Source organism: Eptesicus fuscus, chromosome 6 (genome assembly GCF_027574615.1).
Source record: "Eptesicus fuscus isolate TK198812 chromosome 6, DD_ASM_mEF_20220401, whole genome shotgun sequence".
Taxonomy (NCBI): domain Eukaryota; kingdom Metazoa; phylum Chordata; class Mammalia; order Chiroptera; family Vespertilionidae; genus Eptesicus; species Eptesicus fuscus.
The window spans coordinates 19,838,356-19,852,462 of NC_072478.1; the positions used below are offsets into that span (position 1 = coordinate 19,838,356).

Consider the following 14,107-nt stretch of genomic DNA (forward strand, 5'->3'; position numbering starts at 1 on the left):
TGGCTCCACCTCCCCGCCCACCACGGGGGTCACCCAAGGGCTCCCCATGCACCCACGCCAGGGCCCCCAGCACCATCTCACCCCAGGTCATTTCTACTTTGGAAATGGGGGGTCAGGGGCCTACATGAGGGACTACAGCCTCACCGGGGCGGGGCGGGGGGGGGGGAGGGTGCACATGTACCTGAGGCCTCCATGCCTTTTTCTATCCCTGGAGGTTGGGCTGTGCAGCCTCTGCTAGATCTGTGTATGTCCATGATCGGGGAGCCAAGGGTGAGTGCATGTGCTGTGTGTGGGAGGGACCTGGGTGCATGTGTGTGGCACCTGTGTGCATGGCTTGGTGATACTATGAGGGGCATTACTAGCTGACTGGGTATCAAAACTGTTGTTCCATATGCCCGAGGCCCAGGGTATATCTGGGTTCCAGGTGCGTGGTGTGTGTGTGTTGCTGTGCTCTCCTGGTGTTGTTTGGATGTATGTCCAGGTATCTGTGTGTCTGTGAGGTGTGTTTGTGCATCTCCCTTTTATCAGTGTCATTCTGTGCGCCTGGGTGTGTCCTCTGTGTCACCACAACTACCAAGATATTTTGGTGCGGCTTTGTGTTTGTGTTGTGTCCATGTGTAGGAGTTGAATGTCTGGAGCATGTCAAGGTGTGGTTGTGTGAACATGCCTGTGTCGGTGTGTCAGCGTGAATCTGTACATGCCAGCAGGCCCTGCTGTGTGTATGTCTTAGCGTGTATCTGTGTGAGGCCCATTGGTGTGTATCTGTCTGTATCTCAGTGTCTAAACATGGTTCCTTGTTGGAATGCGTGGGTGCCGGTATCATCATGTGATGGAGGTCCTGTGTGCCTATCAGCATATGGATCATGGATTGGTTTCCTAATCTGGTATGTGCGTGCGTGTGCGTGTGTGTGCAAGTGTGGAATGTGTGTCCGGGTATGTGCCCATGCTGTGTGCGCGTAGGTGTCTGTGTGTGCTTTGTTGTCCGAACGTGAACCGTGTGGCAATGTGTTCTGTACGTGACATGTGTGGTGGGGTCCGAGCCCCGCTGTGTGTCAGCGTGTGTCTGCGTTGGAACGCGGGCCAGCACGTGTCGGGGTGGCCGTGACGGTGTGCGCCCCCGCGCGTGTGCATGCGTGCATGTGTGCGCTTGTGTGTGTGTGTGTGTGTGTGTGTGTGTGTATGTGAGCGCCTGCCGCCGCTCCCGCCTGCCTGCCCCTCCCCGCGCCCCTCCTCCCGCCCGCCCGCCTGCTCCCTCTCCCCGGAGTGCGCCGCTTCCAAACTTTGTCTAAACTTTCACTTTCACAGCGCGGCGGCGGCAGCGGCGGCGGCAGCGGGCGAGGGTGACCGGCCGAGCGGCGGCGGCATGGAGTAGACGCGCGGCAGCGGCGGCGGCGGCGGCGGCGGCGGACGCGAGAGGCAGCGGCAAACGCGGCGGCGGCCCCGGAGCCGGCGGGGCCGAGCCTGCGAGCGGCGAGCGCGGGGCCGCGGGCCGGGCGGGCGCCGCGCGGCGGAGGCCGGAGGAGCCGAGTCGGAGCCCGAGCGCGGCCGCCGCCTGCCGGGCCTCCCCTCGCCGCGGCCAGCCGCCGCGCTCTCGCCCGGGCGCTCAGCTATGTACTCCCCGTACTGCCTCACCCAGGTACCGGCCGCCGCCCCGCGCGACCGGGGAGGGAAGCGGGCGCAGGAGGCTGGCCAGCGGCGCAGGCGGGGCGAGCGGGCGGAGGGGGCGCGCGGCAGCCGGGGGAGTGAGCCCGCGGGCGGCTGAGGGGTGCAAGTCGTGCTTTGGGGAATCCGGGAACGCGTGCTGGCGCCACCGTGAGCTCACGACTCTGGCCACCGGCGGACCCCCATTGGGGTCTCCCGAGGCGGCCGGCTGCGTGCGTGGCGCTGCCCGGAGCGGGAGTGCGTGTGAGAGTATGTGTGTGCGTGCGCGCGCGCTCGGCTGGGGTGCGGTGGGCAACGGGACTCCCGCCGACCTGTGGGCCACTGTGGCTGCACCCGAACGGCATGGCCTCTGGCAGTGTTTGCGGGGGTGAAGGAGTGGCAGAGGGTGACCCAGAGGGCGCAGAGCCGGGACTGGGTCCGGTGTGGCTCCCGGGAGCGGGCGCAGCGTTTCCCGAGGGTGGCAGCGGCCGGCGTGCGTGGCAGCGGCCCCTGTGTGCGGCCGGGGTGCCCAGGGCGGGCCGAGCGGCCCGGGCGTCTCCCCAAAGTCTTTGTTCAGGCCTCACATGGGAGCGGGGCTAAGAAAATGGCGGGGCTCCCAAATTTCGGAGGGGCAGAGGAGGGAAGAGGAGGGGAGGGAGGGATGGGCCTGCTGCCAGCCTGGGCCGCGCCTCTCCACCGACCCTGGACGACGACGCTGCGGGCCCCCCTCCAAACTTTCCTCGGCGCAAACTTTCCGGTCCCCGCTTCCCGGGCTGCCGCGTGCTGGACCAGGCGGGCCGGGGGAATACCGTCCCGCCACCCAGAGGCGGGAGGGTGGGAGGCAGCCGTGGACGCCCCGACAGTGCTGCGACCACGCGTCGGGCCAACTCCGAGCAAAACAGCGCCGACCTTGGCGCGCTGCAGAGCGCGTCCCGCCTCCAGCGAAGTTCCCTGAGCGGCGCTTGGCGGAGGCAGAGGCTCCTGGGTGCCTGCCCTGCTACCCCACCCCAGGCTCGCAGAGGGCACAGGAGCTGACCAGAGTCCCGCAGCGGCCTTGGCAGCGCTGCCTGTAGGGCCAGGCCTAGGCTGGCAACGCAGACTCTGCAGAGGGGACACCTGGGGGCTGCCCAGCGGTGCCTATCAGCAGGACCTGTGTATGTGGGGAATCTAGAGGCCAGGCTTGGGGTCCCAAATGTTCCCTCTGCCAGTCTGAGCCTTGTCAGCCATGTGCCAAGAGTGCCCACAGCTGGGAGTGGGAGTCCACGTGAATATGGCTGCTAGTGGGCCTGGCGTGTGGCAAGGGGCAAGAGGGTATGTCTGGGATGAGTGTCAGCCATGGCCACCCCACTCTCTTGTATCAACAGATGCAAGTGTGTTTGTGTGTGTGTGTGTGTGTGTGTGTGAGTGTGAGTGAGAGAGAGAGAGAGAGAGAGAGACTCAATTGATCTTGGAGTCTGTGTGTGGCTCCAGTGGGTTGGCCATTGGCAGGCCTGTGTGGCATGGATGTGTGTGTGGGCCCAGGGAGCAGGTTTTCCTGTACAGGTGTGAGTATGTATTAGTGAGGTGCATGTTTGCACATGTGTATCACAGTGTGAGTGCAGGTGTGTGAGCAGACACTCTGACCACTGTATCAACTTGGGGACCCCCACATCTGTGCCTCTGATTGGCTGGTCACCCCATCTTGGGCTTCCACACGACGTTCCTGTCCACCTAGCTGGGTTTGAGCCATGGGGCTATGCTTGGGTGGCCTGCGTGGCTGGTGTTTAGGGCCTGGTGGGACCAAGATGCCACACTGGAATAGCCCCTTGCCCACCTGCTGACAGCCCAGCTTCCTGGCCTGCCCCCTGTGGCCTGGGTGAGATTCTAGGCCCTCAGATTTCACAGTACCCTGGGAAAGAAAATGCCAGCAGGTCCACTGTGACAAGACTAGGAAGGGGCTGGGGCAGCCCCCAGGCTCAGGGTGACGGCCAGGGCTTCACTCTGTGACACTCCAGAAGGGAGCAAGGACTCGGCTCCGTCACAGGCCCAGGCTGTGAGTGTGCCAGGGTAGGTGGGCGGGTGGCTGCAGTCTGTGGGTCAGCAGTCTGTCCTTCCTGAGAGCTACATCTCTTGGATCCAGAGTCTGTTTTTACAAAATTTTCTGCTTCCATAGTTTGCTCTGACAGCCCCCCCCCCCATTCTCTCTCTCATTCTCTCTTCCTCTTTGTCTCTGTCCCTGTCTCTATCCTTCTGTATCTTTGACTCTCCCTGTCTCTCCCTGTCTGTCTCCGATTCTCGCCCCATCCCTGCTCCCCCCTCCTTCACACATCTCGGACTCTCTCTCTGTCTCTCTCTGGCCTCCATCTCTCCCTCTCTCCCTCTCTCTCTCTCTCCCTTTTCTTTTTTCAAACCAGAATTGGCTTCGATTTTAAAGTCAATAAATGATTGAGCAGGAACGAGCTTGGAGCAGCGGGGCCCTGGCGGGGGAAAGGCACTGTGGGCGAGGGGGAAGGGTTGGGGGGGGGGAATATCCTTCTGGAAAAAGCATTGAAATCCAGGGCGGCTGGGCAGGGCGCTTGCTGGAGCTGCTTGAGCCCACTGCAGCTGCAGACCTGAGTCCTCAGTGGCGGGGGGCAGGTGGATGGGACTCCCCCTCCAAATAAACAGACGTACACCAGGATGTAGACACAAACATACACTGCCACCGCCACCAAGATGGGGATATAAATGACCTGCTCACGCTGATGTCCAGACACACGGCCATTGGTAAACCTATGCACACAGGAGACGGTGGACCTGTGTTCCCTCCCCGCCCAACACACGTAAACACACACACATCTCTCGGAATGGGACGTGTGTATCGATATCGGCTCACGGACGCACGGCAGTCCTTCCCAGTCACACCCGGATACACACTGACTCACCTATGTTTTTACCCCCACACTTGCTCACACAGACTCCAGGACGGACGGACGGATGGATAGAGGTACAATTTTCCACAATGCTATTGGCTCACCCAGGTGTGTACACAGACATGCACATACTCTCAGACATGCACGCTTGCCAGCATTCCCTGCCACTAGGCCACACGAGCAACGGGCTGTTTTTGTACCCTTATTTCTGTGAAGCCATGCACAGTCATTCCAGGGGAGGGGGATGGGAGGGGGTCTCCCTCAGCTCTTTCCTTGGGTCACTGTGGCCACCTCTCTGTCCCCATGAAGCTACCGCTCCCCGTGCCGAACCCACAGGGAGCCTCCTTTATATGCACATTTTCTCTCGGCTGTGGCCCTGCCTGCTTAATGCCCACAGCTGGGGTGGGAGGTGTGTGCAGCACGAACTGGGATGGGATCGGCCACTCTTGGACCTGGGTTGGGCTCCATGAGATGTTTTGAGGCTGGGCCGAGCTCGGAGCTGAGGGCTCTGCTGGAGTAATGTAGGGGGAAGGGTGCTCCCCTCTCCCTGGGAGCTGGAGCCGGGGGTCCCTGGTCCGGCTAGGAATGTCTTGTGTAGACTCAAGGGTTCCCAGATGGAAGACGGAGCAGAGGTTGAGAGCTGGGCTGTACTGTGAGAGCACAGGGTTTGAGCTCCAGCTCTATCTTCTAACGCTGTGACCTGAAGCACAGGATTTTCCTGGTCTATAAACTGGGCAATAATAGTGCCTGCATTTCAGGCTGTGATGAGGCTCAGACACATAGCATATGCTCAAGGAACAGGATGACTTGTGGTCATTTGTTTACCAAGCAGAGGGCTGCAGGGGTCCAAGGCAGGGGTGGTGGGGAGCAGGGGGCAGGAGAGAAGAGACCAGGCCTGTGGGGACCAGATGCCTTTCTCGGGGGCTCTGGTTGCCTTCGCCCTCTCTCTAATCTCGATCCTCGTCATCACCAGGTCCACTTTGCGTCTGGTTTCCTGGGCCTGGGGCCGGAGCGTGCAGGAGTGTGTATGCACACAAATATGAAGGGGGCAGAGAGCCCGGAGATGAGGTGGGTCCCGATGGTGGCTTCAGGGACACCTTTGTGGCTCCAGAGTCCTTTCTGCATCTGCACCTGGGCCTTGTCATCTGGGTACACTATGGGTTCAGGACGCACGTGTGAGACCCCGTGTGAGCAGTTGTCAGGGTTCAGTGGGTATCCTGGGTGTGTACAGGGTGGGCGTGCAGCCGTGGCTGTGGCAAAACCCCCCTGGTGCTCAGTGTCTGACCGCTGGCCTTCACTGGGAGCCCACAGCCTTTTATCTGCTTGGTCCCTGCCCGCTGCTCTTGCAGCACGCCGGAGAATTTGGGGTCTTGCATTTTCCTCCAGCTGGACCAGGAGAGGAGAGGAGTCTGGGATGTCTGTGCTTCCCGCCGACTCAGTGCTGAGGACAGGGCTCCAGCTGGGTGGGCGTGGAGGGGTGCCTTCACGTTCCTGCCCCCAAAGCTCTGCACGTGGAGGCTGTGAGTGGCTCCCTGGTCCTCCCAGATCTGAGCGTGTTCGTCGGCATCTTGGGCCTCAGGGCCACCATTTCCTCGTGGACAGCCCTGTGGCCGCGTGTGTCTGTGTAGGTCCTCTTTGCAAGTGTCTCCGTGTCTCTGAGTGTCCATCGCTGGGTGCTGCCTGTCTGAGGGTCACCCCAAGCTCCATCTCTGGGTATTGAGGTGTCAGGGGGTGTGTGTCACTGTGTGTGTCGGGTGCCTGAGGTGGTCTTTGTGTTACAGCACTTTGTGTCCCTGCACCACTCACAGCCTCTGGGTGTCTGACCATCACAGGGAGGGCTGTATCCGTGTGCTTTACCACGCATGTTGGCCTGTCTGTGTCGATCTGTATGGCATACGTGTCATTGCTGTGCCTATGAGTCTTGCCCCCATGGCACTGTGCATCCTGGGCTTTGTCCCTGTGACCGTCGATGTGTGTCGCGCCACATGAGTTCCCCTCCCTGGCCTCTCTCCGCCTCTCACCATAGTGTGAAATGCCCGCGGTGGCGGTCGGGTCGGGCCCTCGGCTGGGAGCAGGCCGGCCTTTCCGTTGCTTCCTATGAGGTTGGGCAGCCGTGGTGGCCCCGCGGTGGGCCCTGCCCGTGCCCCTGGCCTGTCATGGACAGAAGCCCGTTGTGTGGTGAGGTGCGGGTATGTGTTTGGGCCGCCCACAGGCCTCCCTCTGTCTGCCCAGTGTGCATTGATCTTGGCTTCTGCCTGTGACTGTCCTGGCCTGGCCAGTTGGGGTGTTGGGCTGTCTCTGTGGGCCTGAGCCCCTCACCCCCAGAGCCAGGTCTGCCCTGGGTCCCACACCCCGGGGCTGTCCCTCCACAGCTCCGAGAGCATGGATTTGGAAACTGAGGCCCCCTCTTTCCCTCCCCCCGTCTCTCTTTCCTCCCTCTCTTCTCCCCTCCTCCCGCTCCCTCTCTCCCTCGCTCCTGCCAAACGCGTCTTGGCTCCGTCTGAATATCTCTCCTCCTCGATTTTTGGCTCCAGCTCTGGGCGCGTTCACTAAAAGAAGAAGGACTAGCTCCCCCTCTCCCTGCCCCCCCTGCTGCCTCCCCCTTTCTGAAGAGCCCCTCTGAGGGCGGGAATGGCCATGTGCAGGGGCCTGCCCCCCCCCCTGAGTGGGCTTGGCCAAGGGGGCATAGGCCTGGTGGGTGAGGGGGCAGGGGGGACTGGGCCTGGCAGCCTGAGGGGGCAGCAGCCAGGGTGACTGTGCTGCCCGGCTGGGCAGGCGGGTGGGTGGGTGGGGAGGGGTCGGGGGCACGGAGCTGGGGTGTCTGGCTTCTGGTGGGGCTGGCAGGCCTCTGTGAGGCGCAGCTGTGCCCAGAACTCCGAGCTGCGTTTGCCACCACTACCAATGTGGCTGCGCCAGCCGGGGAGGGGGAGGCGGGTGGCGGGCACTGCGGCGCTCCGTAGCCAATCAGAAGCCAGGGTTGCACTGGGGAGCTCTCCCCCCACTGGGCTTCACCCTGAAGGGAGCCAGGGTGGTGGCCAGCAGTGGGCAGGGGGCAGTGCCACCACCACCACTGAGGACCCTGCTCCCTTGGCTGACGGTTTGGTGCCAGCCTTCCTGGCACAGACCGGGCAAAGGGCGGGGGTCTGTCCCCACCTGAATCGGAGGGAGCCAAGCCAGAGGCAGGGACAGCACACCCCACCTCCTTGGCTGCAGGAGGCAGCAGGAGCTGGGGGTAGGGGCCAAATCATCCAGGAGGGTCTGTCCAAACGCGGGCTTCAGTCACATCACCTCGGGGCTTTATTTCAGGTCCATCTCACACCGAGTCCCCCTCTCTCACCGGCACACGCGGGCACAAAGAACCATGCTGTCACACCCAGGCACCACACACCCTCACACAACGCACCTCCCTCACTCAGGCACACACTGGTGTCCCCACACAAAGATGCTCGTTTTCACACAGACACCTAGAGACACCCGCCACACCTGAACACATCGGCTCAGGAACACACTTGTGGGGGAAGGCCCGCGGGCACACACGGTTAGACAATAACACGCCGTGAGACACACGGTACAGACACACTGTCACTGCCAAGCACACAGGAGCGCACAGACCCAAAGACACTCAGTGAGAAGCACGCGGCGTGAGCACGCAGCCATGCCGTCAGACCCCCCCAGACACACACACAGGAGCGCCGATCCACCCCCACTCCCATCAGACACACACGAGCCCACGCACGCATGCACGCAGTAACACACCGAGACGCTCGGTGCGACACACACGCTTGGCAGTGTCTGGAGACATTTTTGGTCGTCACACTTGGAGGGGGTATGCCCACTGGCACCTAGTGGGTGGAGGCCAGGGATGCTGCCCAACACCCTGCAGTGCACAGGATGCCCCAGCACAGAGAAGGATCCAGCCCCACATGTCAACAGTGCCCAAGTGGAGAAGGTCAGCCCTAATATATTGTCAGACAGATAGTAACACACACACACACACACACACACACACACACACACACACACGAGGCCAGCGGACACAGTGTCTCACACAGTCTTGCTCACCAGGATCCAGGTGTTGTCACAAACGCAATTCCCCACCCCACTCTCCAGGTCCAGGCACAAATGGTGTGGCATGGACACAGTCCTGCGTTGCCCCAGCACACAGGGACAAGGGTCACACCCACACACACATTCACACCTGGGTCACACCTGGTCCTGCTTGGAAATGGTGCCTGAGAGAGACCTGCCCTCCTCACACCACCCCTCTGCCTGCTGGCCCCCTGGCTGTGTCTGAGCAGCAGATCCAACCACCCCAATCTCCTCCGGTGGAATTTGAAGCTCTGAATCCCTGCGCTGGTTTGTCGAAGCCTGGGAGGCCACACGCCGCCCCTGCTCAGGACACCCTCAGCCTTCTGGGCTCAGCGGTGGGGCCAGAGGTAGGCCCGTGGCCGAGGGCCCCACTCGTACTGTCCTGCTTCTGGCGCCCTTCAAAACAGTCTGGGGTGGAGGCGAGGCTACTTCTGAGGCGTGTCCTCCACAGGACGGTCTCACTGATCCTCTGGCCTCTGACTCCTTATTTCTGACTCTGGAGAAAGAGCGAAGAAAGACAGCTGGCAGAATCACACCGGGAGAAAGCCCTTTGCAGGATAACGATGCAACGAGTGTTTGTCCTGAGAATCAGTGATGGCGAAAGTGTGCTGTGTGCTCACTGGATTGCCCCGTGTGCTCCGAGCCTTCCCAGCTTGGCCCCCTGAGTCCCTCCACGTGAGGCAGGTGTGGCAGGGCTTAGCTGTGCCCATGTGCGTGTCTGACAGTCGGGCAGGGTTTCTCACTTTAGCCCTGTTGACATTTGGGACATTTGCACATTATTTTGAGAGTGGGACCTCTGAGCCAACTTCCCGGGTTTGAAACCTGGCTTTGCCGTTCACTAGCTGTGTGACCTTGGGCAAGTCACTCACCCTCTCTGGGCCTCAGGTTCTTCTCACAGGGTTGTGGGAAGGATTAGAGAAGTTGGTTTGCAGAATGTGTTTTAAAACAATGCTTGTTGTAAAGTCAGTGCTTGATTTTATAGATGAAAAAACAACCCGGAAAAGAGCATCCAGCGCCAGGGACAAGGGTTAGGAGGTGGTGGAGCCCGGGCCCCTTCTCTGATCACCGTCATCTAATTCCTCCTCATGGGAGAGAATTGCAACTTATTCTCTGACCTCTCCCACATTTCAGGGTGATCCTGTGTGTCCCCATGCCCCCGCGCTGTCAGCCCTCGAACCCTCCTTACCACTCTGACCTTCAGATCTTCTTCTGTCCAGGGCTCAGAATGAGAGTGCATGGCTGTCCACCTCCTTTTCACCCCCACTGGCTACACTTGCCCTCACCCCCAGGGGGGCCCAACACCCTCTCTCACACCTTGCTGGGCACCCAGCCGGAGCTTGTGTGCTGGGGGTGCAGGCAGGGGCCTGTGCATTCCTTCGGCAAATATTTACCAAGCACCTCCTGGGTGCCAGGCTCTGTTCTGGGCCCCGGGGGCTCAGTAGGGAGCAGAATCAACCACGGTGCCAGCTCTGGTGGGAGGGCAGACAATGACCCCGATCAATGAGAGAGTGTCCAGTGCTGGAGATGGTGACGATGGGGGGCGGGGGGTGGAGAACAGGTAGGGCCTGCCGACGTGCTAGGCAGCTGCGTTTTAGCAGAGGTGGTCTGTGAGGCTGACTCTCGACTCAACACTGCTCCGCCACCGAGGAAAGTGCAGGCCCCTTTCCTTCTCAGAGCGGCAGTCTGGAGGTGAAGGGCTTAGCACCGTCCCTCCACCGTCTTCCCGGAACACAGGGCCTGTTTTCGCTGCAGCCTGAGGTCACCCACTATCCGTACTGTGGATAAAACCTATGCTGCCCGCCCAGGACTTGGGGACAAGATGGCCGGGGCCCCTCCTGTGCAGAAACCGGGCCTCGATGGGCACTGGGCATTCTCAACCCTGCCACTCTGCGCTTGGGGGTGGGGTGGGGCAGCTGGCGGCCCAGAGTGGCACTTCCACCTGGGCCCCTTGATTTAGCTTCGCCGGGGCGGGCCGGTTTATTTTTACCGAAGCCCGTCACCCTGGCAGTGCCAGGCAGCGCCATCTTTGTAGGGTCTTGGGGATCTGCCCACGGCTTGGGGAGACCTGGCTTTGTCTGCTGGACCCCCGGTTCCCGCTGGGCCCCCATCTTTCTCCACCCTCAAAGCTCCAGGCATAAGGGCTCTGGACTGGGGCTGGTGGGGTCGACATTGTGGGCTGGCAACCACCATGCCCAGGCTGGTGGCATTTGGTTTGGCGCCCTGCCTGCCCGCCACCCCCCACCCCATGCCCAGGCAGAGCCGAGCGGCTGCTGCTGCCAGTCTCCATTTCGAAGCGTGGGGTGGGGGTGGGGAAGCGCGGGGTGCCTCCCGGCCCTTGTCTGTCCTGTGCCACCTGGGGCTTGTCCCCCAGGCCTGCTCCCTGGAAGGGCCGAGCTGGTTTCCTCCTTGCCCTTTTGTAGCCTGGAGCCTGGTGACGACGCCTGCCTGGCTCCCATCTTCCTGCTCGCTTCCTCCCCCCTCTCCTTCTTCCCTGTAATGGCTCACCATTTTGGCATCTCCTCCCCTGCCCCCTCCCATAGGCGCCAATTTCACTTTCAAACCTTCCACCGTCGCCATTGCTGGCTCTCCAGCCTTCTCTCCTGCCTGGGAGTGAGAGCTTGGGGGGCCAGGCAGGGGGGCACCAAGGGCTTCTGGGTGCTTCTGGGTGTGTTTAGAGGACACATGCTCCAGGCTAGCTCGTGCCGCTAGAGATTGGCAGAGTGGGGCTGCAGAAAAGGGTGGCAGAGAAAATGTGGACCCCCCATTTCTGATGGGCTCTCACGGCCAGCCGGCTGTGTCAGCCTCTGGGCCACCAGGAGACCAGGGTGGGCATTTCTGCCCCAGCCCAGAGCCTGGACTCCCCAAAGGGAGGCTACGTCTGTGGGATGCCCCATCCCCTCTCCCCCAAGTTCCCTCCAAGGCTTCAAGATTCCCGCTCTCCTCCCTAGAGCTAGGGTGGGAAACCAAGCTCCACGGTGGGCACTCGTGCCCCCAGAGGGCCAGGGGACTTCGGAGGAACCGGTTTATTGCTCCCCCGCCCCCCCCCCCAGCCTGCTGCCCGCGCCTCTCTCGGCACTAAACAAAGTTTGCTAAGTAACTTCAAATGTTATTTGAGGACGGCCTGGCCTCAGCCCAAGACGGCCCTGTGGAAACTTGCTTTTCGCTGCCGAGGCTGCAAGTATCAAAGACACACTTTCGGGGGGGGGGGGGGGTGTGCTTTGACGCTTCTCCCCCCTCCGTGGCAGGGGCTGGCCCTGAATGGGCACACACACACACAGAGGCTGCCCCGACCAAGGGACACACACTGGCACACGGCAGCTGTGGACCACAGCACACACCCTAACACATACAACACACACATTGACACAGCAAGGGGAGGGCGGGGTTCGCGGGGTGCTGCCCCCGGCCCGTGGGCCTTGGGATGTTTCCAGCTGGTGAGGTTCCTCAGAGCCTGGAGACCTATATTCTTAGGTCTTCTGGGCACGAGTGGGTGCTCAGGAGAGTCCCCTCCTTCTCCTGGTCTCAGTTTCTCCAGTTGTAGAAGGAAGTGGTGGGCCTGAGTGGTGTGCAAAGTGGAATCCCACACTGATGAGGACAGCGATTTTCAACCTTTTTCATCTCATGCCACACAAACGAATTACTAAAATTCCGCAGCACACCAAAAAATAGGCTTTTTGCTGATCTGACCAAAAAAAAACACAAAAAAAGGTATGATTTTGATTCATTCACACTGGATGGCTATTGTCATTTTTTACATGACAGCCTGAGGGAGAAGAGGTCAGTGCCCCTGGCCGAATGGGCATTGCCTGTTTTAAAAATCCTGGGGCACACCGGTGTGTGTGGCACACTGGCTGAAAATTGCTGGGTTAGGAGGATGCCTGCTTTTCCTCATCCATCTGCCAGGACCGACTCGAGGAGTGAGTCCGGGGCCTGTAAAAGCAGGGCTGGCAGTGCTGCACGGCCGCCAGTCCCGACCTTACAACCTGATGCGCATCTGCCTGACTGGAGGCCCTGACCCTGACCAGCTCTGGGTTCCCCAGAGAACCAGGGACATGTCTTTCCTCACCTTCTCTCTCCATGTCTCTCCCAGCTTTTCTTGCTTTTCCCCAGATCCCGCCTTTTCCTGGTCTCACCAGCCCTGCCCAGGCCTGAGGCTCAGGGAAAAGTGTGGGAGGTGTGTGTCCCTCACCAACGCCAGCCAGGCCTGGGGCCCAGGACGCCCGCAGGTCACGGATGACCCTCCTGGGATCCCACAAACCCAGGCACCTGAGCTGACGCAGCAGGGGCAGGTGAGGCTCTGTCATAGGGTCCCTCTGACCTGTCACCACCCGAGGTTTGCAAGCAGAGGGGGTCCTGATGAACACAGTGGAGAGGGACAAGGCCCGAGGGACACTGGACTGCCCCCCAGTCCCCAAGAACCTCCCTGTCTCACTGTCAGCCAGACCCTCACCCAGGTCGTTTTGGGGGGGGACCCCGTCCCAGCCCCACATACCACCTCATCTCCACTCACAGTCGGTACTCGCAACACCCCGCCACCCGCAGTCTGTCATACAGTGACAGCCTGTCACAGGCACTGCTGCACACCGGCACAATCTGTCGTCCACGCACAGTCTCACACACAACCTGTCACACATGCACACACACACACACACACAGCGGCACAGTCGCACACACAGCCAGCCTCACACGATCACACCAAGCGTCACAGCTTGTCACAGCCATAGACTCCTCACAATAAAAATAACAGCTACCAACTCCAGAGCAATTATGCCAGGGCAGCGGGCGGGCGCACGAGACCTCCTGTAGCCATCCCAATAGGAGGCAGGTATGAGTAATCTGTTTTACAGATGAGGGAACAGAGGCCTCAGGGTCAGGTGCCAAGGTCATGGGGCTAGAAGTGGGGTGGCAGGAATGACTAGCCAGGCCCCCAGGGGCAAGCAAGACTCAAACAGGTCATCCTGCCTTTCCACTCACTCCTGTCCACCTGAGGCTCCCTCTCCTGGTCCTCCCCATGGGCATTCCCTTCCCATTCCCCAGATGGGAAGACTGAGGTTCTAAGCAGCCCAGCCAAGACATGTGGGAAGGGGCCTCAAGGCTGAGGAAATCTGAGCCATGCCCTCCACCCCAAATACTGCCTGGCTCCTTGTAGCCCACAGTGACTGTGTGTTGGAGCCCATTGGCCGGGGCCAGGGTCCCAGAAGGCAGAGAAGTTCCGGATCTTCAAAAGTTCTGTACCACGGAGGTATAGGGTGTGAGTAGGGAGAGTGGCAGCCATGGGCTCCCAGGCAAGTCTTATAGTCCCAAGCCTGGAGCCTCGGGGGCCCTGTACCCCTACTCCCTACAGCCCTCCGCATTCCAGGGCGCTTCCTCCTCCTCCTCCTCCTCCTCTGTTGTCCGCCTTCCCTCACTTTTTCCTTCTTTGTTCCTCCCCCGCCTGCCTGCTCCTGCTCCTCGGGGCTTCCCCCAGTAGAGCTGCCAGGGCCAAA

At 61.0% G+C, this 14,107-nt stretch overlaps 1 protein-coding gene across 1 annotated transcript in view; it reads left to right on the plus strand.

The window, feature by feature from the left end:
* The first annotated feature begins 851 nt into the window (after positions 1-851).
* Positions 852-14,107, plus strand: part of NFIX (nuclear factor I X) — a 92,713-nt gene continuing 79,457 nt past the window's right edge. The window contains exons 1-2 of the mRNA XM_028134562.2: positions 852-884; positions 1,306-1,636. Of these exons, the coding sequence (XP_027990363.1) occupies positions 1,610-1,636 (27 nt within the window). The 5' untranslated portion in view covers positions 852-884; positions 1,306-1,609. The remainder of the gene's footprint in view (positions 885-1,305; positions 1,637-14,107) is intronic.